Here is a 22458-nt window from a genome sequence, read left to right on the forward strand (position 1 = left end):
ATTGTCCCAGGGCAGGCCACGGGGTCACCTCCGTGCCCCGGCCCCGTTGGCCCAGGTAGCTGCAATCCCAAGGCAGGCAGGCCCGTCAGCTGGGCAGAGCGGGACGTCCCCCAAGCACTTCTCCCGCGCAGAGAGCCGATCGGACCGCTCCACTGCTGCCCCACACTACGGGGGGGAAGCCTCCACCTCGGCCCGGCCAGTCGCCGCTCGCGCGCGGCCGCGGCCCTTCCCTCGCGCCCCCGGCCAAGACGAGCGTGAAAGCCCACTGCTGCGAGGCCGGGCGCCACGCGCGGGGCTCGGGGCTGGGCCGGAGCCGTCCAGAGTTTGGCGGCCTCTAGGGCCCGTCCCCCCCACGGCCGGGAGATAAGTGCGATCGCTCTTCGCCCCGCGCCGTAGCCAGCCCGCCGCGCGGCGTTCTGCATTCGAACGTCGGAGAGGCCGGGTCCCTTTGATACTTTGTAGCGGGCGCGCCCGGGCCGGACGTTCTAGGACGTCGCGCGGCGGCTCCGACTCCTGCTGCGGCGACTGGGGTGCGCGCCGGAGCCCGGCTCCGGCTTGGGACGAGCATGGATCGGGCGGCTGCTGCTGGGGTGAGGCTCCGGAATGCGCGCACGCATGGCCCTGTGCCCCCCCACGCCTGTGCCGCGTCTGCGCCGGCAGCTTGGCCCGCACGGACTCTCCCCAAGGGCGCACGTGGGTTTTGCACTTTGGCCCGCGCGCGTTGGTGGCCGTGGGGAGGAACTTGCAGTAGGGGAAGGCTGGCGCCTGGAGGCAGCAGCCCCCGGATTGAGGGTTAGAGCCGAAAGGAAGGGGTCCGGGCTCTGATGTCCGGGGGGACCCTTCCCGTCCGCCGGCTATTGTTCATGAGAGGGTCTGGTGGTGTGGGGCGCCCGGGGAGGTTTCTCATGCTTCTTGTGCCGGGTGGTGGCCCCGACCCTGCCCACGCCGTGACGCGCTGTGTTCCAGTTAGCAAGAAAAATATAATGGGAAAAGCAGGGGAGGAACCGAGCTAACCCAGATGTGGTCCCGGAGCAGCGGAGCGATTATTTGTAACCTAAAAAGGAAAAGTCTGGAGTGGGAAGGAAGGGGCCGTGGGGCTTGGTGTGGGAGCCCAGGGATGCTTGCCGGAGGAGGGGAGGCTGGGGCGGGGCCGCCTGGCTCTGGGCGCCTGGGACCTGCGGGCTCCGCCTCACCTTCCCACTTTGGATGCGTTTTTCCCCGGCTGGCGGGGGGAATGAGGCATTGAGATGGCCCGGGTTAGTACAGTGACCCAGTGTGGAGCGCTCCCACTGCCCCGCCAGTGTTGACTTTGCACACTCCCATTTTGCTGTTTGGCTGAAGTACACCTCTGGCCAAACACCAAACCCCCAGGTTGAAGAGGGGGGGGGGATCCAAAGGAATAGTTGCCGTTCATAACATGATTTAATCAAACCGCCAGAAAGTTTATATTTTACCTCTGCTGGCAAGCATATCTTGGGAGATGTATTTGGCATTTTAGAAACTTTTTAAATGAGGGAGAGAAATGAAAACAAGAAAAATACATATTATTTGTCTCCACTGGACAGAGGAAGCCAGAATTGCAAGTAGAGGGCTCCTTGTGTAAAATCTGGCAGTGTTAGTGATGCTTCTGGCTTGACCATCCAAGGGGTCATCGAGTCACCCAGGATCCTGAAGGCTTAGCAGGGGAAGGAGCTGGGGGGCCTGCTGGGGTCCTGAATCCCAGAGACAGCAGGCCCTTGAGAGCTAGAAAGCTTGGGGTCAGAGGACCTGACTTCCAGTTTTGACACTGCATCTTTAGGCTTACCCTGTCTTTCACGCTCCCTCCTCGCCCTTTTTCCTCATCCCCCAAATGGGGGAGTTCTTAGAACCATAGATTTAGAGCTAAAAGGAGCTTTCAGACACTATCCACCCCAGCCCCCTCACTTCCCAGAGGAGGAAATTGAGATGCAGAGAAGTGACTGCCTTGGTACCTGAGAAGAGAGCTCCTCTTCTAGACCTGTGACCCTAAGGGTGCCAGGAGCGGTCAGTAATCAGCAGGGTGTGTCAGGGCTGAGCCCAAGTCTCAGGGCACACAGTCCTAAACATAGTGCCTGCCCTCAGGGAGCTTACACTCAGGGTAAAACTAGACAAAAAGAGGCACAATGCTTGGCACACAGCAAGCATTTAATAGATGGTTGCTTTTGTTTTTTTTAATTCATGAACTTATAATTCGCTGTTAAGCAAAACCTGGGAGTCACATCTGAAGACAGTATATAGTACTGGGCATTAGAGGGGCAGCTGAATTGGAGAGTGGATTATATCCCTCCCTTCCCTCTTCCCTTCTTTCTGCCTGTTTTTCCTTTCCTCCTCCCTCTTTTCTCTGTTCCCCCTTACCCCGTCTTCTTTCTCTTCCCTCCTCCTCCTCTCTCTTCCCCCCTTCCTCCTCTCTTTACCCCCTTCCCCCTCTTCTCTCTCCCCCTCCCCACCCCTCTTCTCCCTCCTCCTCTGTCTTCTCTCCCCCCTTTCCCTCCATCCTTCCTCTTTCAAATAATATTGAATAAACTTTTTACTGTGCTGAGTTTAACCCACAGATCCCAGCCAAACACACTCTTTACCAGTTGGAACAAATCGCCATATGTAAAATCAGGTGTTTTAAAGAACTAAGTCACACAGATTAAGATGATTTTTCTAGTGGAAATGTGCCCTGCTCATCCTCTCAGTGAAAGCCGCTTCTTCTTTCCAGTTCCAGGGAGTGAAGAATGGCTCAGTGGGCCCCGTGGGACAAAGATAGTAGCCCTTGGTGACCAGGTCGGGAGTGGGAGGTTCTAGAGGGATGAAGCTCCTCCCCTCTGTGCTCTAGTCCATCCGCTCCCTACTCTGGACCTTAGTTTTCTTCCATGTAACATGAATGGGTTCCAGGGTCCCTTCCAGCTATGATTCTGATTCCTTTCCTTCATGGATCAGCCTGGACACCCCTCCAACTCTTAAGATTCAGTGATTGTATTTAAAAACTAGAAGAAGACTTGTGGAAAGAGGTAGGCTCCCACAGCCTGGCCAGCTGGGGCTCCAGTGGGCTGAGGTTTTCGCTTTGGTGGAATGTAAGCCCTGAGAGGGCAGGGTAGGCTGTCATTTTTTCTCTGTGCCTAGCGCATAGTACGGCCTGTCAGGAACGCTGGGTGAATGGAGTTCATTCAAAAGACTGCAGATGTGCTTTCCTAGAAAGTCAGATAGCTAAGGAAAGAAAAACATTAAAGCTGATCCTGGGGGTTGGGAAGAGGAAAGAGAGAAGACCTGGGGATCCCAGGCTTCCGTGGCTCCTGCCTTGGCATTCTGTCAGCTGCTGATGGACTGGATTAGAAATCCATAGTATGCAGTGGTCTTGGAGGATTGTGGCTGCTGCCCCCCTGCCTTTCTGCTATGATGGTGGCCTTAGCAGCAAGCCTCGGCAAATGCAGCTGGTGAGGGGGAAAGATACAGGCTTGTAGGGCATAAGACTTGGGGTGGAAAGACAGTGTGCTACTGGAGGCTGCCAGGTGGCTCAGGGGGATGAGTGCTGAGCCTGTAGGCAGGAAGACCTGAGTGCAGATCCAGCCTCAGACACTGTGTGACCCTGGCCAAGTCCCTTCCTAGCTGTTTACCTCAGTTTCCTCATCTGCAAAATGGGGATAACAGCACCACCTGTCTCCCAAGCTTGTTGTGAGGATCAAATGAGACAATAGTAAACTGCTTAGCAAAGTGTAGACACTTGGCCTCTTAGCATGTGGTAGGTGCTGTATAAATGCTTATTCCCTTCCCCTTCATTGAAGAATATTAAGGGCCTGTGGCATTGTACTAGGTTTGGGAGATAGAATCCAGCCTGCTCTCGAGGGGCTTACATTCTCTTGGGATAGAAGACATGGGCATGTAAGATAACCAATCGCCAAGCACCGCTGGGGCCCCTCCTTCGGGCCAGCCATTCTGCTGGGGGGCACAACTAGCAAAGGGTCTCCGTGGCACAGGGCTTGTGTTCTAGTGAGGAGCAGTGCCCTGTTTGCAGCTGGGCCATGTGGACTATGAAATCCCAGCCTTCTCAGAGGCAAATAAATGTCCTTGAGCTTTGGGAGATGGCAAGGATTTGACAGCACTGGTTGTGGCCCGAGCTAACAGCCCAGCATTGGAGACAGCATTTTCAAAGTAATAAACTCATCTTCCTGACTCCCAGGTCCAGGCTCTATGCCCTTCACCTGTGGCAGGTGGCTTGGGGATACCCTGGGCATTCATCATAAGGTGAGGTGAAGGGACCTTTGAGGATCTCTCCTCGTTATTTTATAGGAGAGGAAACTTAGAGAGAGGTTAAAGTGAATTGTCCAAGGCCATAAAGATGTGCATAGCAGACCTGGGATTTGAACCCAGGTCCCATGACTCCAAGTTCTTTCCACTCTACAGCATGACCTTGGATAAATCCCTTAAGCTCACTGAGCCTTACATGATGTTGCTTTAAGCCCTGACTGCTCTCTGTCTCACTCTGTCTCTCTGTTTTTCTCCCTCTGACTTTGTCTCTCTCTGTCTGGTTGCCTGCTTCCACTCCATTCTTAGCATAATTGAAGCCCTTTAGTATCTGCTATTTGTTTCCTGACTGTTCTTCTCACCCACCAGTCCCTGTTCCCCACTGCTATCTTGCCCTCATCTTCCTCAAGCACATTTCTCACCTGTTAGAAAAAGGGACAGACAACACCTAGAGTCAAGGCTCTATCCAGTCATCCCTCCTCTCCCCTCCATTTTCTTTTCCAGTAGGTTGAAGTATGGGAGAAAGGAGTGGATCTGGGGTCAGGGCAGCTGAGTTTGATTCCCCGCCTTGCTGCCTGCTAGGTCCCATGGGTGAGCTTGGGCAGGTCACTCCTCTTAGAGATGTCCTCTCCTTATCTGTGAACTAAGGAGTTTGAACTCTCCTTCAGACCTAAATAGGCCATCCTGGGAGGGTCCCCAATCATCTCAGTAATTCCTGTGGTTTCCTACCTGGGCCATTTCCTGTATCTGGAGTGCCTTCCTTTTTCCTGTTTAACCTATGAATCGCTGCCCATCCTTTACTGTCACCTCCTTAATGATGCCCGTCTGCATCTCATTGACTGGTCATACTTTTGTCCTTAACTCGGACTGTACCTTTGAGCTTTTCTGGTGTCTCTCTAACTCACTAGAAATGGGGCCACTAAGGCTGCATGTTGACTTAGAAAACCACACGTTAACATTATTTATGTTCTGTTTTTTCCTTCATTTTGTCCATTATTTCCTAATTGCGCTTTAATGTAGCTAAGGACACTCCTGCCCTATTACACAGTATGGTTATCTGGGTTTATACCTTATCCCCCTTTGAGGATAGACTGTAGACCGCCAGCCCTTTGAGGCAGGGACTAGATTTTTTGTGTCTTCCTCAGCATCCATCACAGTCTTCTTTGTACACCAGGATCTTAATACATGGTTATTGAGCTGAGGTGGTATAGCACAATTCCTGATTAGGAGTCAAAAGACCTGAATTCACATCCTAGTTCTGACATTGATTCTTTCTGTGACTTGGGCCAAATCACGTCATCCCCCTGAGCGTCCGTTTTCTTAACTATACAATGAAGGTGTTAAACGATACACCATTGAAGGTGTATGTTTATGTTCCTAAATCTATGTTCCAGGGGTTCTGTGAGACTCTGATTTTGGGGACCAGCTCTGGGGTTCCCTAAGAGACCATAAACAATGAAGTGCCAACACTTTAATATTAATATTATTAATAATGATAATAATAATAGCTAGCATTTATATCGAGCCTTAAGGTTTTCAAAGCAGTGCTTTATAACTATGACCCCATTTTAGCAACATTTTCTAATTGGGATCCACTTTTAAAATCTATATTTTATGGCCCATTCGGGGCTAGGACTGTGTCTTACACATTTTGCCTCTGAATAAAGATTTGTTGAATTGGAATTTTTTTTTCCCCTTTAAAAGCATCTTTTGGGAAAACTCAGATCAGTAAAAGAGAGAGATTTTATAATTGTTAACCGGTTTAATTTTCATCTTCTCTGACTTCTCAGCAAGGAGCATATTAGTGTCATTAAAAAAAAATGCTTCTCAAAGCTTCCATGAGAATGTTCTAAGTGGATAACCTCTCAGGCAGCTTTAAAAAAGGGTTTGAGAATCTGCTTTTAACACTGCCAGCCAAAAACACCTGGGGACCTGGGGGAAGACTGCTTGGACTGCCTTAATAGACTTCTTTGTGCAAAATAGTCTCCCTTATTCCTTCTCTAAGTAGGAATCAAAAGTGGTCTACACATGGAAGCGCTGTGTATGTATTAATTGGGGCCGGCAGCCAGGTGTCTAGCAGCCTGGGCCCAGCAGGCAGGACTTCTAAAGGCTGGGTGTCTTCAGTGCTTCCGTGGTCTTTGGCATGGCCATTTCAGAGGTCTTGAGCAGATCCGCTCCAGGAAAGTCTGCCTATGGGACAAGACGTCAGTGTCCTTGGTTCTGGGATGCGGGAGATTTATGTATTTGCTTTTTTTTTCCTTTTTCCCCTTAATGCCTTTCACAGTTGTACATACACATCTGTAGAGTGCATTCTTTGGCATGGGGTGCAAAGGTAATCACTGGTGCCTGCATGATGGCCAGTCACGCAGCTCCCTGAATGCTCTCTGTCTTGGGGAAGAGTGAAAGGGTCCTGGTGTTCTGTGGTGCCCTCTTTCCAAACCTTCACCTGCCCCATCATCCCACTGGGGAAGGACATCGTGCTGGACAAGTTGGTGACAAGGCATTTCATCTCCTGTGCCTCTTGTTTCCTCATCTCTAAAGTAGGGGGATGGTAGATTGGAGTCAGGAGAGATCTGGGTTCAAATTCTAGCGTCACCCTTTAGCAGCTGTCTTAGCCTCTCAGAACCTGCTCCCCTCCTGTGCAAGATGGGGAAAGGAAGTGCTAGGAATACAAAGAAAGAAAGAAAGGAAGGAAGGAAGGAAGGAAGGAGGGAGGGAGGGAGGGAGGGAGGGAGGGACGGACGGAGGGAAGGAGTCCCTGTCCTCAAGAATCTTACTGTCTACTACCTGTAGACATGCCCAGGTCTCCCCCATCTTCAGAAAGCCCTCCCAAACCTGCCACCTATGGGTCCACACCCTTCCCCCGTAGAGACTCAGTGCGTCCCCTTCTTCCTTTTTCCCTTCTGAACTCGGCTCACTGGGCTCTTCAAAGCCAAGCCCTGAGCCATGTGATAGATGAACTTGGTGGCCCAGCCATCCTGCTGCGCATCAGGATCGTGGCAATGGGTGTTATTCATCCATTTTGTGTTTATTGTGTAGGGTGTGTTAGATCAGTCCCTTGTGCTGTGTGTTGCAGGTCTGTTTGAAGAGTTGTCCAGATTTATCCTTTCTCAGAGCTTTTCATACATTGTTTCCTAGTAGAGCATCTCCTCTAGATCCTTCTTTATGTACCAGCAGGATTTGTGGAGGGCCTCTGAAGAGCAAGATGGCCCCGAGGCAGTTGGCTGCCCCTCCTTCCTACTCTCCCAGCTTTAATAGGGGATGCCCTGGGCAATGTTTGGTCTCCTGAATAGAAAGTGACAGCTGTCTTCCTCTGTTTGTTGAGCCCCTAATACCTGCCCTTTGGAAGTGCCCCAAGAACAAGGATGGGTGAAAGTCACCAAGACTGAATGCTGCTGCCTAGTACAGAATGGTCCAGAAGCTGAGTGGGCCACCACTCATTGGAGCTTACTGGATCATAGCACCATATACCCAGATTTGGATTTCTGTGAGTGTGTTCCTCCAGGCCTTTTGGAAAGACTTCCTTGGAAAGGGGAGCCCTGGACCTCCTCAGCCAAGCCTGGATTCGCCCCTTTGTGATAGTCACCCCCTTGCCCCAGGCTCAGTCCTTCTTTCAGTGACAGATGGTACTTTCCTTCACCCCATCCCTCCTCATAGAGCATGAGGCCTGGTTACTTTCCATGTTATCATTGGCCTTCCCCAAACGGGGGTACTCATATTAAGTGAGAGAGTGCCCACACAGACCAAATCAAACGTACTTCCATCGTGGGTGTAATCGGTTCTCTAGATTTACATGTCAGCACAAAAGAAGGACCACATAACGGTTCCCCTGGGCATCTCAATTCCACAGAGATGAGTGTCCTTCATACACACTTGTGTGTACACCTGTCCATAGAATGTAAGTCCCTCCAGGGCAAGGACTGTTTCATTTTTGCCTTTCAAGGCTTTCTCTGTAGGGGGTGTGTATGTGGTGTGCCCAGAGCCCTCCCTACAGTCTAGGGGAAGCCACCATGACAGGGGATGGCCCTGTGCTACCCTGAGTGCTCTGGTTATAAGAGATGGCTGTCCCCTGTCATCCAGCCACGTTTTGTTTCCCTGCAACCTCTGACCTTCGACCCTGCCCCCAGGGTGGGGGATGACCAGAAATACTCTTCTTGTAGACTTTGTGTAAATCATGGGCACATAGAAGGACGCCAAGTACAACCTCCTTGGTTTAGAGATGAGGAGACAAACAGAAAGAGGAACTGGCTTGCCCAGGGTCCCATGGCTAGTAGATGGACATTCAGGGAGGCATGTTATAAAGGTGAATTTGATGTGTCATGTAAGGTATAAAGGTGTGTTAAAAGTATGGATTGGACCGTGTGATACCCTGACACCCCCTGACCCTGAGCTTGTGTGATGGGGAAGGCCCCTCACTTTGATCTCCAGGGAACTGAAGGATGCTGTCTCTCACAGATGGGCTCCTTCCCTTTCAAAGGCATCTGCGTGGTGGCCTCGGGCATTCTGGGCTGCCATGATCAGAGGAGTCTTGCTAACTTGTCCATCAGGAAAAATGCCATCACGTTGCATATTAAGGGGCTTCATGTAGAATCTTTCCACGCGGGCTTGGTCTTGCTATTTCTCTTTCCAAAGGGCTGGTGTGTGCTTTGGATTTCCTGACTCCGGGTCCTTCCCAGAACCTTCTTAACAGGCAGCCCTTGTGTGTGTTTGGTCTTCCGACACTGAGAGGGCCATGTATTCTGGACTTTCCGACACGGAGAGAACTGACTCACTTCCTATACCTTGGAACTGGCACATTCAGGGGTGTGTAGACAGAGCTGGCATTTTTCATTTATGAGGGAATATAAGCTATTAACGAGGTGCTTCTTTCCAGGATGTGCCAGGGAGGGCCTTTCATAAGGGTCTTTTTGACACTGGGCAGTTGCTGATAAATAGCTTCAATGACCTGTCCGGTTCCCAAGGTTCCTGGTTGCCCATGCATTAGTAATAACTTGGGACCTTTTTACTCCTCACTTAATAAGCTTTGATTCAATGGGGATGAGACTTTTTAATTCAACAGGCATTTTTTTAAGCCCCTGCCCTGTGCCAAGCACTGCTTAGGAGCTGGAGAAACTGAGATAAGAGATAAAAGGCAGCCCCCCCTGCCCTCAAGGAATGGATAGTCAGCTGTGGGCGAGGGGGGCATGGCAAATAAACAGGGAAGTCATGGGATCATTTGAAGGAGTCTGGGCGGTCAGGGAAGTCCCCAAGGACTCTAAGAGGCTGAGCAGAGCCTGGACAAGTGCTTGGTGGGTGTCTTACAGAGAGGATGCCTTTCAGGTCCCTCCAGCTCTCAAGTTCTTTGCTTCTCTGGGCATGACCTTGGGCAGATCACTTACCCTCTCTTGGTCTCATCTCTCCAAGGAGAATATTAGAGTAGATGACCATCAAGGTCCTTTCCAACTCTTAAATCTAGGAATTCTGAGAGCATTTTGGACCAAGGTGGTGAGAAAGGGCATGTGCTGGGGGAAGAGAAAGTAGCCTGGTTTGGCCTGATCAGATGGGCTTGGAGTAAATTGGAAGCAGGTCCAGACTGAGATGAGGCTAAATGTCTAGGTAAAGAGTTGAGATTTTCTCCTAGAGGCAGATATAAGTCACAGCAGTATTGAGCCCAGAAGTCCTTGCTCTTGGAATTTTCAAAAGGCACCAAGAAGTGAGCAGGAACTCAATGAGGGTGGTGTTGGGGGACCAGAGAGTAGCTGGTTGTGGGTTTGATCATCAGGAAGCATTGTAGGACATAGGATGGACTTCCACATTCCTGCGTACCTCAGAGAGAGGAGAGAATTTCCCCATTGGGATAGCTGAGGTGTATGTTTGTAAAACACCTTAAGGATTCTTTCATTCAAAGCTCACAACAGCTCTATGGAGGTAGATTCTACAAAGGAGTAATATCCCCATTTTACAGATGGGGAAACTGAGGCAAAGAACTCCGATCTGAGAGGCATCATGGGATAGGGGAAAGTGCAATGGATATAGGGCCCATCAGTCAATCTACAAGCATGTATTAAGTGCCTCCTGTGTGCCCAGAACTGTGTTTAGGGACGAGGATACAAAGACAAAAGAGAGAAGGGCCTGCCCTCAGTAAGCTTACATTCTAAGGTGAGTAGAAAACATGTCTGCCTGTGGGTGTGTGCAGAATATATAAGCAGACATCCCAGGGGGAGGCAGAAAAGGCTTCATGAAGGAAGTGTCGGTGGGTAGGGCACATGAAAGATAGGCTGCAGATGGAGCCTTCATCTAGTGTGTGGGGTCTGCTTGGAGAGCAGCAGGTGAGGACAAAGACCGGGCAAACCATTGGGGTTGTTGGGGGTAGAGGGAGAGAAGGCAAAGTGCAGGTGTGCACCGAGGACCTGGGTTCTGACCTCTGTCACCTTCTGGGTCTCTGTAAAAGGAAGGGGTTGGACTAGATGGCCTTCCCGGTTTAGGGCTCTAATCTTCTTGACTCCAGTGGGTCAGTCCATGATGGCCGTCTCCTTCAGCCCCTGCTTGACCAAGAATCTATTGAGCTCTGTGTCTAGACCGATCCTCGAGGCCCAGGAGTGACTGAGTCTAAACATCCTGTCTTGGGAGATGAATGGGAGGGAGCAGGACAGATCTCAGTGCCAAGACCAGGCTGGGGGCGTCTTGTGTGTGAGTCTTCTTTGAGTGTGGCTGTCTACCTTACACAAATCCTGCCTTCTTCTTTGCTTGTTAAATGAAGCCCTTTGCTTGACTGGTGGGGGGGAGGTGGGGAGCCTTCTGAACATTTTAATGAGAGGCTCAAAAAACCAAGGCTGGAATGGGGGGAGGTGTCTCACACTGCCCTTTATTTTTAAGGCCTTTTGAAGTTCCTTCACACAAGTTACTTTAATCAGAGCCCCTACCTACCCCAAGAATGCAAAGAGAGTTAAAAAAAAATAAGCCTTCCACTGGGAAAGTCTATTTTCTTCCCCTTTTGTTCCTAATCGGTAATTACCCCCATAACGGCCCCTCTGGTGCAGATTCAGAAGTAATAGCTGGAGAAGGAGAAATTAGTTGGGCATACAGCAGTCACAGCAGTAGCAAGCCTGTCTGCACAATAACTCGGGCTAATGCAGGGGTCCCAGGAAGAGCAGGGGTATTCATAGACCCCTGGGTGCTCTCCATTAAGTCATTAAAGCTGGGAATGGGCTGGTCTTAACCCTTTCTCAGGGGCTGGAAGGGGAAGATTTTCATCCTGGCAGCTGGAAAGCCTGTCAGACGGTGTCAGAGGAGAGTGGAAAAGCTCTCCCTTTCCTTGTAGCTTCTGAGGTCATTGGGGTCTTAGCTGGACAGCTGGGAGGGGCCTTCTGGGGGCTTGGGTTAGGTTTATTCGGCATTTTTGCCCAGAGAAGGGACTGTCAGAGCATAGACTCAAATCTGTGCCCTTTGGCTCCACACCCCTATTCCTACTATCACAGAATCCCAGGAGGAGAGCTCAGAAATCTTCCAGTCGTCACTCAACCACCATGAGCCTCAGTTTCCTCCTTTATAAAAAAGAGAGCGGTGGCCTAGATGTCCCTCCTGGGCCTCTCCATTCTAAGGCTGTGGCACTGCCACACCATCATCCCCTTCGGTTTAGACCTCCGTGGAAGGGGAGTCCACGGTTTCCTTGTTCAGTCATGTCTGACTCTCCATGGCCCCATTGGGGCTTTTCTTGGCAGAGACAGGGGAGCGGTTTGCCACTTCCTTCTCCAGCTCATTTTACAGATGAGGAAACTGAGGCAAACAGGGTTAAGTGACTTGCCCAAGGTCACACAACTAAGTGTCTGAGGCTGTAATAGGATGCAGGAAGATGAGTCTTCCTGACTCCAGGCCTGGCGCTCTATGCACTATGCCGCCCCCCCAGCTGCCCACGGCTTCCAGAGGCAGCCCATTCCACCTTGGACAGCTCCTGAGTATTGGGGAGGTTGGCAGCCCCCATCTGTGGCTCCCCAATCTCTTAGTTCAAAGCTGAACAGGGATGATGGGGTTATACATCGGGCTGCCAGGGACCCTGGACATCATCTCCTCCAGCCCCTTCATTTTAAAGACCTAAAAATGGAGGCTCAGAGTTAGTTGAACCCAGGGTCGCCCAGCCAGCGAGTCTCCAAAGGGGTTTCTGATTCTGATGTGCCTGCCAGCTCCAGATCTTGCCCTTTGTGACAGCCCTTCAGATAAAGCGAGGCTCCTCTTTCCCAGAGCCAGCTGGTATTAGTTATGGTACCTTGAGCAGGGGCTGCAATGGGAGGGAGATTGAACTAGGGGACAAAAGTCTAAATCAACTTATACTTGTCTGGTCTCTAATTTGGGCAGGTTCAGTGAACAGAGCAGTGGGCTTGGAGTCAAGAAGACCTGAGTTCCAATGCTGACACTTAATAGCTGTGTGACCCTGGCCAAGTCACTTAATCCCCTTTGCCTCAATTTTTTCAACTTAAAATGGGGATCATAGCAGCACCTACCTCACAGGGTTATTCTGAGGGTCACATAAGACCCTGTTTGTAAAGCACTTAGCTTTCCCCCTCCCCCCAGGTGGTGGTGTTTTTAGTGAAGGATTTGAGAAATCAGTCCTCGAGCATTTAAGACTTTGTCCTTGCCCAAGGCACTTGGTTAAGCCTGGAAATCCAAAGAAAAGAGCAAAAAGTCTGCCCCCAGGGACAAGAGGAGATACCTGGTGGCCTTGGGGGGAAGGCGCTAGCCTGGGGCGACCAGGCAGCATCTGGGTCTGGAGTTATCAAGACCGGTCCTCTCTTCATATAGATGAGAAAACTTGCCCAGCCATTGGGACGGATTGGTCAGGTCACATAGGTAGGAAGATCAGAGTCAGGAGGAGAGGCCAGGCCCTCTGCCTCCCAGGTCAGGGCCTTCAGCACACCCTCTGGGACTCCAGAGTCCAAGCACCAAGCCTCAGAATGGGAAGATCATGATTCAATTAGGCAGAACCCGAGATAATCAGATTTCCAGAAACTGAGGCTTGTGTGTTCTTAGGCTGTCTTTTTTTTAGCCTGCAAATGGAAAATTGCTTCTATGGGAAGATTGCCTCATTGTTCTGTGTGACAGTAAGAAGGGCTTGTCTCTGGAATTTTACAGAAGTCTGCCCTGCCACCCCCCCCCCCCCGCCACTGCACTCGGTATGTGTGTGTTGTATCAGATGCCCCCCACCCCTCCTTTGGGAGTGGGGCTCTTCTTGGCGAATTCATCTTTGTTAGAGTGAATGATGTGTTGATGGGGCTGTTGAAAGGGGGGGCTCACACCAGTCAGTACTTCGATCATTCCATCTCTATTGAATCCCCAACAGATACCTGAAGAGATAGCTGACATTTTCGAGGCCCCCAGTGATGAGGAAGATTTTTTTGGGTTTGGAGATGATGTTCCCATGGAAACACTGTACCTGGAAGAGAGTTTTGACTCCCCAGAGCCAGGAAAAAAGGTAAGGAGTGGGCATTGCTATGGGAGGCTTGGTTTCAGGGGCCTTCATTCATCGGTGCTTGTCCTTGGAAGTTGAAGAAGACCAAGACATCACTATGTTGGGTCAGGGCACAGTGTGGGACTGGCTGATCAGATCAGTGTGTCCTTGGAAGGTTCTGCCTCAGCTTGGTCACATGGCTAGTGGAAATGACTTTCAGTTTGCACATCTCCTGTTTCTTTTGAGCTGTTGCTTTATTGTAGAGTGAAAGGAGATGTGTTTGAGCACACAAGAGAACCTTTTAGCTTTTGCTTTTTGAATCTTTTTTGGGGGGAGAGTTCTTGAGAAACTCCCCACCCCTCAGAGAATGACCTCATAGGATGAAATACATTCTCATTGCTGCCTCAAGAACGTGAACCTACCTTGAGCTGTAATTCAGGTCCTCCCGCATAGTCAAAGGAGAGGACCCAGCCCACTGTGGTGATTGTAGCCCAGAAGATTGTGCTGAGGCTCAGGCAAGCCAAGGAGGAGGTCCAGGGACTTGTCTCTGGACAGGGTGTCTCCTTTGAAGATTCATCTGTAGAGCACACAAGCTAGGCCTTTGAGGGGGAGGCCCCTGGAGGGGCAGAGCCCAATGTGGCTTCAGGGCTGGCGTTCTTGCCTCAGGGTTTGCTCTTAGGATGGTGTAAGACTGCCTTCTCTTCCTTATTCCCCACTCTCTTGTAAATTAAAACTCTCCTACGCCCACCTGGATGCGATTATTATAGATAAGCATTGTTGGCTGCCTGGGGCCTCCGAATTCTGTGTGTTAGAGGCAGCTTGGGATGGCTGATCCAAGGGCTGAATTTGGGAGTGCTGGGCTCAAGACCTGTGCCTCCTACCAGTCAGTCTTTGTGGTTCTGTAGCCTTGTCCATAGTGGGCACTTACTAAGTCTTCACTGAATTGAGTTGAGTTTTTGCATCTCACTTTCACTATCTGTACAAGGGCAGTAATAATACTTGTGGTACTCATCTCACAGGGGAAGGCTCATCAAAATCTAAAGTATATAAATGTTGTTCCCTGCCTTATTAAGTAGAATATCCTGCTATATGTGATTAGTCTTTATTTACTGAGGGTCCTATAAGGCCTGCCATAATTTTAATCATTGGTTCTCATTGCATGTATTTCTATTTCTATGGGATCATCTGCTGGGGAGGTATTAGAGATTGCTCTGAATATGTCCCTTTTCCTTTGCCCCAGTGTCCCCCAACTTTGGGTTGAACTTAGAATCACATCAGAAAACAAAGCTCACAGATGCCTGTGGGGTGGGACCTCAGCTTCAGACTTGAAAGGGCAATAGAAAACTGCCTGTCTATCGCCTATCTTCCCTGAGCAACATCTTCTGTGGAACAGTGGGGATTTTTCCTGGCAGCCCTCGGGGCCTAACATAATCCCAGACTGTTGGTGTTTCAGTAAGAGTGTCCCTCCCTAAATTCTGGGCCTGCCCTGGAGTCTTTCCCTAACCCCCTTTGAGGCACAGTGTGGAAGTGTTGGGATGTTGCCTGTGGCCAGCCCTGTGTTTTCCTTCCAGTACTGTGGCTCCTTGTGTAGGATTTTGCTTGAGAGTTCCTTTTAGGGAATAATAACAATCTCATTGCCAGGCCCTTCTGCCGAGCCTCAAATGGCTTTTATGTACTATGTGCCTAATACAACACTTGGCCTGAAAAAAAAGAAGTCACTTATGCCCCATAAATCCAAGTTCCTCATTTCGGGGCCAATCTTGACAGGTGAGTAAATGACTCTTTCTTGTGAATTGAGTTGCTCTGAAAAATATACCAACTGTTTCGTGCCAGCTTGACGGGAATGGTGGTTTAATAAGTTCCTGGACTGACTTCACCATTCATTCAGATGTCCAAGAAACCTTCCTCAAAAACCGGCTTTGTTTAAGGCTTAGGGGGAGGGCAGGCAGGGAATACTGAGGTCCACAGGACAAGGCCCTCATACCCTTCAAGAGACTATACTTGGGCAAGAACCGCCATCTTGCGTTGGGTGGTGACCTTTCTCATCAGATACTTTCCTCATCTGTAAAAGGAGAGGGCTGTACCAAGTGATTGTCCCCAACTTCTGTGTGGGGTGTTGAAGAAGAATAGGACCGTGAGCACTGACCATGGGCCAGGCGCTGGAGATCCAAGGAGAGAGAGGCCCTGGCATCTTCCCTCAAGGAGTCTCTGTCCTATGGGGAGGCACCACGTACTTAGATAAGGTTGTACAGCGCACGTATGATGTCACTGATGCCAGCCCTTTCTCCCAGGTTTTACTTTGAGAGATTGGCTTAAGGCACTGTGAGAATCACACAGCCAGCAAGGGGCAGAGGCAGAATTTAAACACGGGTCTTCCTGGTTCTGGGGCCAGCTCTCAGTTACTCTGTGCTACTTCGCACAAAATAAATCGGGGACCTGGGGCAGGCAGCACCAATAGCTGGTTGGTTGTTCCTTGTCAACAACAGCTGGCTAACTGCCTGTCTTCTGGGTCAGTCTTGGCCCTTGGGACGCTCCTTGTCTCCTTGATTCTTCTCATCTGCATACTTTCACATCATCAGTTAATTAGCCAGTGGGTCAGTTTCTCTGGTTGGGGGGGAGGTTGTGGAATGGGGGGGCTCATCTTCAAACTCCCGCTGGCTGGTGGTCTTGCTTCTTCAGCTGGTCATAAGCCCTTTGAGTCCAGGCAGGAGCAGAACTTCATTCCTCCCATGACCTCAGGTGGACATTCCAGGCCAGAGTCTGGCCCTGCCCTGTGTAGTATCTTCTACATTGTCTGTGTTGGCTTCCATGTCATTCCAACCCTGCGGCTCCCTAATCACAGGAGGTATCAGGCTATGTTATTGTCCATTCCCTTGTTGGGGGTCTGGAGACCTGGAAGGGTCAGCTCTAACAGGGGTATCAGGAATAGGGTTCCTCCCTTAGAGTGGCTGTGGCTGACCTCAGATACAAGCTCTGGGCCTCAGTTTCAGACTCAGTGACCTCTGAGGGCCCTTTCAATGCAGTCTGGCCCATTTCCTTTCCAGTCAGTGACTCTCTTCTGACAAAGAGTTGCAGTAACTATTTAAAGCAGAATTCATCTGCTTGTGAGGGAGTGGAGGGCTGCCCTGACCAAGGCTATAGCCCTTCCAGACCTCTGGGCATCCCACCTTCATGGTGTGATACGCTGTCCTCTCTTGGATTCAGATGCTTTCGCTCATTCTCGACTTCAGGATTACCCACCAGAGGCAGCTGGGGGCTCTGAGAGGGCCAGGCTGGCTGTTCAGCTACCCAGAGGCAGTGAGGATGCCTTGTATGAGAGGAGCACCCTCTGGCCTCCATGCCCCCTGCAGCCCAGGTTGGCTGCTGGAGCAGGGTCCCTGATGCATGGGGCATCCTTCAGCCTGCTGACAGACTGGGCCCACCTGGGCCAGATTGAGCATTTTCAAATAGCCTCCTTTTTGTCAACTACTCCCTTGGTAACTGCACCATGGTTATTAACGGCCCAAGGAATGGAGTAACTGAAGATGCCTTACAATTGCACACAGTAATTCACCGGGTCTGTTCTTAAGCTCAAAGGGACCCAGGCTGAAAACATCCCTATCCTCCCCCGCACCTGCTTCCTTGGCAGGTTTATCTCTTCATCTCTGTTTTTCTCCAGAGATTATCTAAGTATGAAATAATACATAATGACAGTTGGTTAAGGGCAGAATATGAAGGAGGGAAGGTAGGGATACTGAGTCACATATGGCCACCCAAGAGTCATTTTTCATCTCCTGTGAATGGAAGAAGCCAAAGGCCTGCCTGGGCCCAGGGCCTGGCTCTTGCTGATTAGCCTTGGGCCAGTCAGGATTCTCTCCTGTGAAATGAGGAGGTTGGACTAGAGAATTTCTGAGGTCCCAGGTGTATGGTGCCAAGATCCAGACTTGGCAGGAAAACGTGGGAAGCCGACGTCAGCCTGGGCGAAATGTGCCTGGCTTTGAAAAGGCAGCTGCATCAGTAGGTCAGTCAAACATTTTTTAAATGTCTTCTCTGGGCCAGGAGCTGTGCAGAGGTGTCAGGGATAGAAGGACAGAGATGGAATGGTACCTGCCTTCAGAGGGCGCACATTCTAAGGTAACATAGAGCTTAGGAAAGAAATGCTAGGTCAGCACCAGCAGCTCCCTGAGCATTGTCCCTAAGCCCCAGGTGGCATCCTGGCTGCCTTCAGCCAGGCTGATACCGCTAGGACATCCGGGGTCATTTTTAGGCAGGTCAGGAAAGGGGGAGTCTCCGAAAGGCTCTTAGTCTCTTTCAGCTTTAAATTGCAACCGTGGAATGGTTCTAGATTAGTCTAACATAATTAACAGATGAGGAAATTGAGGCTCAAAGAGGACAAGGGACAGTGAGCCAAGGTCATATAGGTACCAGGACTTGAACTAAGGTCTTCTGATGCCAACTCTCATTTCGCCATTGTACATCTCGGCTATTCCCCTCCTCCTCTTGAGAGGTGTCAATAAGATAAGTTTTTTTTTCCTGGACTTTTTTTTTGGGGGGGGGGTGGAGAAAAAAATTCCATGTCTGTGTTAGAAAGCTGCCATTTAGACCCAAGCTAAAAGCTCTCAACATCTAAGAGAAACCTCCCAGAGGCCATAGAGGCTGGAGGCTTGAATATTGCTGTGGCTTCCTTTTTCTAACCAGGAAACCCTTGACTTGGGCTGCAGCAGATGAAGAGGGAGATAAGTCATTTCTGACCTGAAATGTCCTGCTGGTGACAGTAGCCTTTGGAGATAGGCTACTTTAAAGGGGGGGCCTCCCAAGGGTTACTGGGAGTGGGAAAGGGGATGTCAGCCTCGAGACTGATTGAGTTTCTTCCTTTCCTTTGGTTTTTTTTGGTTCTGCATCTATGCTGATAAAAGCAAATTCCAGACTCTGACAGGACTAGCCCATTTCACAGGAAGTTGTAAATCTGTCAGGAAGTGAATTCGAATGAAACTCTGTTGTTCTTGTTTTTTAACTAAAACTGTCCGAATTTGGTGGGGTTAGCTTAACATCTTTCTTTTTCCTTTTTAATGTGCTGGTTTTAGGATGTGCAGTTCCATTCCAAGTACATCACTGATGAGCTGCGAAGGATTTTCACTGAGGATACTGACTCAGAGACAGAAGATTTTGAGGGATTTACCCAGAGCGAGCTGAACCCAGAGCTAATGGTAATTAACCCATCCAACACTTTCAGGATTTTTCCTGGTTCTAGTTTCTTCCTGACTTTTTCCTCCCCAGCAAAACATTCTCTATTTACAACTGATTTTTAAACTCCTCCCCTAATCCCTTATCAATTAGCAGTCTCAATCTAGGATGGTGCCTAGCATTGAGTAGCAGTGGGTCTTTGGATTTGAAAGAGCTGGATTCAAATCCCAGCTTAGCACCTTGGTACCAGTGTGAACTCACTCCGCTCCCCTGAGCCTGTAGAGTAAGGGATTTGTACCGGATGCCTCTGAGGTTCCTTCCTTTATGACGTGTTAATTCAGTTCATAGTTGTTTCTTTTCATTGTTTTGTTGTTTTGTTTGCTCGTGGAATCAGAAACCTAGAACTGGGAAGGACGTAGGAGGTCCATTCCTGCTCTATGTTTAAGGGCCAGGGACCTCCGAATGACATTTGCTGCCCTCAAGGAGTGCATGTATTACTCCGTGCTTCTGGAATGTCACCTTGCAGCATTTGGGGCTGTGGCCGCCTTAGATTCTTAATTCAGAAATTCATTTATCCACATTTTTCTAACTCCTTTTGTCCCATTTTTGCTTCTCTCCCCTCCCAGCTTGGGGTAAACAAGTTCCTTGGGTTTGTTGCCAGATGTGTGAAGAATTGTTGGAAGTCTAGTTTGAAGAGGTTTGGTGTTTCTTTACCTGGATGGACAGATGTGAACCACCTTCCTTGTCCAAGGAGAAACCACCATTTGGGAAGTCTTCCTTCCCATTTAACTTGACCTTTTGGTTTTGGTCTTAAGTGAGACCCATAACCATAAGTCACATTTACAGGTCACCTTTATGAAGGGTTTCCTCCGGCCCATCCCACCAGCCTCTCCATAACAAAGACTCCTTTTCATACTCTCTACCCATCAGACCCAGCCTCCCTTTGGACTTCTCAGGATGTCGAGACACACACCCTTGGGAGTCTTCTGGTCCAGCTGTGGCCCAAAGACATTTTCCTACGCAGAATCATGAAATCTGCCTCCCTGGACTTTCCATCTTTAAATCCCTCTGAAACTTTAAAAGTGCATTTGACTTGAGAAGTGTGACAGAGTCTTAAAAACCACTTAAGAGTTGAAGAACCTGGGTCCCAGTTTCAGTTCTGTCCTTTGTGTAACTTAATGCAGTGACTTAACCAGTATAAGGTGGATTTACTTAAGTACCAGGTCCAGGGGCTGCAGAGACTTAAGTCTGCCTTAAAGCAGCCTCTTTCTGTCTCTTTGGACCCCAGACTCTTCATCCCAAAATTAGGGGATGGGACTGGATATTCACTAACATCCTTCCCAACGTTTACTCAGAGGTAATAGCCTCTAGTTGTTAAAGTTAGTGTTCTGGCTCTCTCAGTTTTCTCTCGTACAGGGATGAATTCTGTCAGTTCCTTCAGATAGTCCTATAACATGGTTTCTAAGACCTCTCATTTTCCTGGCTGCCCTCCTGTGGTTGTCACCTTCTTCAGATTAGAGATTTGTAAAAAAAAAATCCAGTATCTGATGCTATAAAAATGCCTCTTCCTTCCCCGTCGCCCTCCCCCATCATCGAACGTGGTGTCTTCTAATGAATGTTGTAACCCAGCTTGACCTGCAGACTAGACAGTTAGCAGGCTTCCCCACTCCCTCCCCCTTTTGGGGTACATTTTTCCACTCATTGAGAAATCCACCTCCTGAAGTTCTCAGAGGACAATAGGGGGACCAAGGAACCAACTGCTCATTTCTAAGTATGAGTATTTTCTTTCCAGCAATAAAATTTGCAGAAAACTCTTAATATCTGACATTTGTCCAGTGCTTTGTCTATATTACGTAGGAGGCTTCTTGGTCCTTGGAAGCTAGTTAACACTGAGGTTATTCCTTCAGTCTCACAAATTCCATCCACTGACTAATGCCAGGGTTTTCCTTCTGTTAATTATTTCCTCGATGTCTTGTATAATAACTTGCTTTGTATATATTTATTCTGCATTGTCTCCCCAATTAGACTGTAAGCTTCTTGAGGGTAGGGACCTTCTCTTTTGCCTCTTTTGGTATTTTCAGTGCTTGGCACAGAGGCCCTTAATAAATGTTTACTGAGTGATTATGACAGGAATTTTTTTTACCACTTAATATTTCTGGAGGTGTGTTTGTTTCCTGTTGGCAGATAATGGATGGGTTTTCTATTCCTTTCCTTTATTAGTTCACAGAGTCAGACATGAGTGATGAGGATGCTGGAGACAGGTCTGTAGGCAGGGAAGAGGAAGAAGAGGAGGAGGAGGAGGAAGAGGTTGAAACGAAGACTGCCTCCAGAAGAAGCAGCTTTGGTCTTCGGGTTGCCTTCCAGTTCCCCACAAAGAATAAAGGAGATATAAAAAAAAGGTTTTCTGAGCCATCCTTTTCTAGCTTACATTTTGATGAGAGTGAAAAACCAAAGACCTTGAGAAGAAAGAAAAATGGTAGACCAGGAAAGAGAACCATGGAAGGGTCGACCTCTGAGTCTGAGGACGACACCAGGGATGTAGGCCAGGCCAACTCGGATGCTCTGCTCAAAAGGGCCATGAACATCAAGGAGAACAAAGCCATGGTAAGACCCCCCCCGCCCTGGACAGACTCAGTTTCATTGGTAGTGCTTTAGCCTCTATAGGTAGAGAAACCAAGACTGTTGGGCTTTTTTCACGGTAGGCAAAGTCAAGTCCATTTTCATCATGGGACCCTGGCAGTGACCTACCTTGAATACCTTAGGTTACAGAGAATCACAGATTTTAGTGACAAAAGTGGCTTTAGACGTCATTTGGTTCAACACCCTCATTTTGCAGTTGAAACTGAGGCCAAGAAAGGGGAAGAAGCAATATGTCAAAAGCTAGGATCTGAACTCAGGACCCTTGACTCTTTTTTTTTTTTTAAGCAATCGGGGTTAAGTAACTTGCTCAAGGTTACACGGCCAGTTATTTCTGGGTGTGGTGCTGAGTATCTGAGCCCAGATTTGATCCAGGTCATCCCGACACTGGAGCCGGTGCTCTTACTTGCTGAGCCACCTGGCCGCCCCAGGGACCCTTGACTCTTACCCTTACACGTCTGCATTGATAGGAAGGAACTATCTCAGTAGGGATTTCCTGGTCAGATGCAGCCCCTTGTTTGGACACTCCATGCTCTCCCTCTAATAAATGAATGAATGAACACATGTGGGTCTTTGTGTGTATAGAGACACATTGTGTGTGTGTGTGTGTGTGTGTGTATCCCACATGTACATGTCATGTGCACATATATAATGTATTATGCATGTATCTGGTATTTATGTGCATATCACGTGTGTAATGTCTGTATGCACATGGCTATATTTAACATTTTTGTACATATGCATAGATACATATATTATAAAATCCATACACATACACATGTATAAACACTTAAGTAACAAACAGCATTCAGAGAAAAAGTCAGTGGAGTTTCTTTGATGTGTTTGAAGGTTAGTCAAGGATGTCATTGCAGACCTCGGTTTGTGAAACATGAGAATCCTTTGTACTGCACTAACCTTAGGAGAGGGTTAGCTGTCAGTTTCACTCCTGTGTAAATTTCAGGAATATGTCAGTTTCAGCCTGGGGATGAATA

General features: G+C 49.1%; 1 protein-coding gene across 1 annotated transcript in view; it reads left to right on the forward strand.

Annotated features, from left to right (window-relative positions):
- The first annotated feature begins 359 nt into the window (after nucleotides 1-359).
- CDCA7L (cell division cycle associated 7 like) overlaps nucleotides 360-22458 on the forward strand; it is a 28094-nt gene continuing 5995 nt past the window's right edge. Inside the window, exons 1-4 of the mRNA XM_069088740.1 lie at nucleotides 360-590; nucleotides 13559-13690; nucleotides 18730-18852; nucleotides 21050-21433. Coding sequence (XP_068944841.1) covers nucleotides 567-590; nucleotides 13559-13690; nucleotides 18730-18852; nucleotides 21050-21433 — 663 coding nt within the window. The 5' untranslated portion in view covers nucleotides 360-566. The remainder of the gene's footprint in view (nucleotides 591-13558; nucleotides 13691-18729; nucleotides 18853-21049; nucleotides 21434-22458) is intronic.

Source organism: Petaurus breviceps, unplaced genomic scaffold (genome assembly GCF_028583685.1).
Source record: "Petaurus breviceps papuanus isolate PSGF00001 unplaced genomic scaffold, PetGlider_PUasm1.0 185, whole genome shotgun sequence".
In the NCBI taxonomy this organism is placed as follows: Eukaryota; Metazoa; Chordata; class Mammalia; order Diprotodontia; family Petauridae; genus Petaurus; species Petaurus breviceps.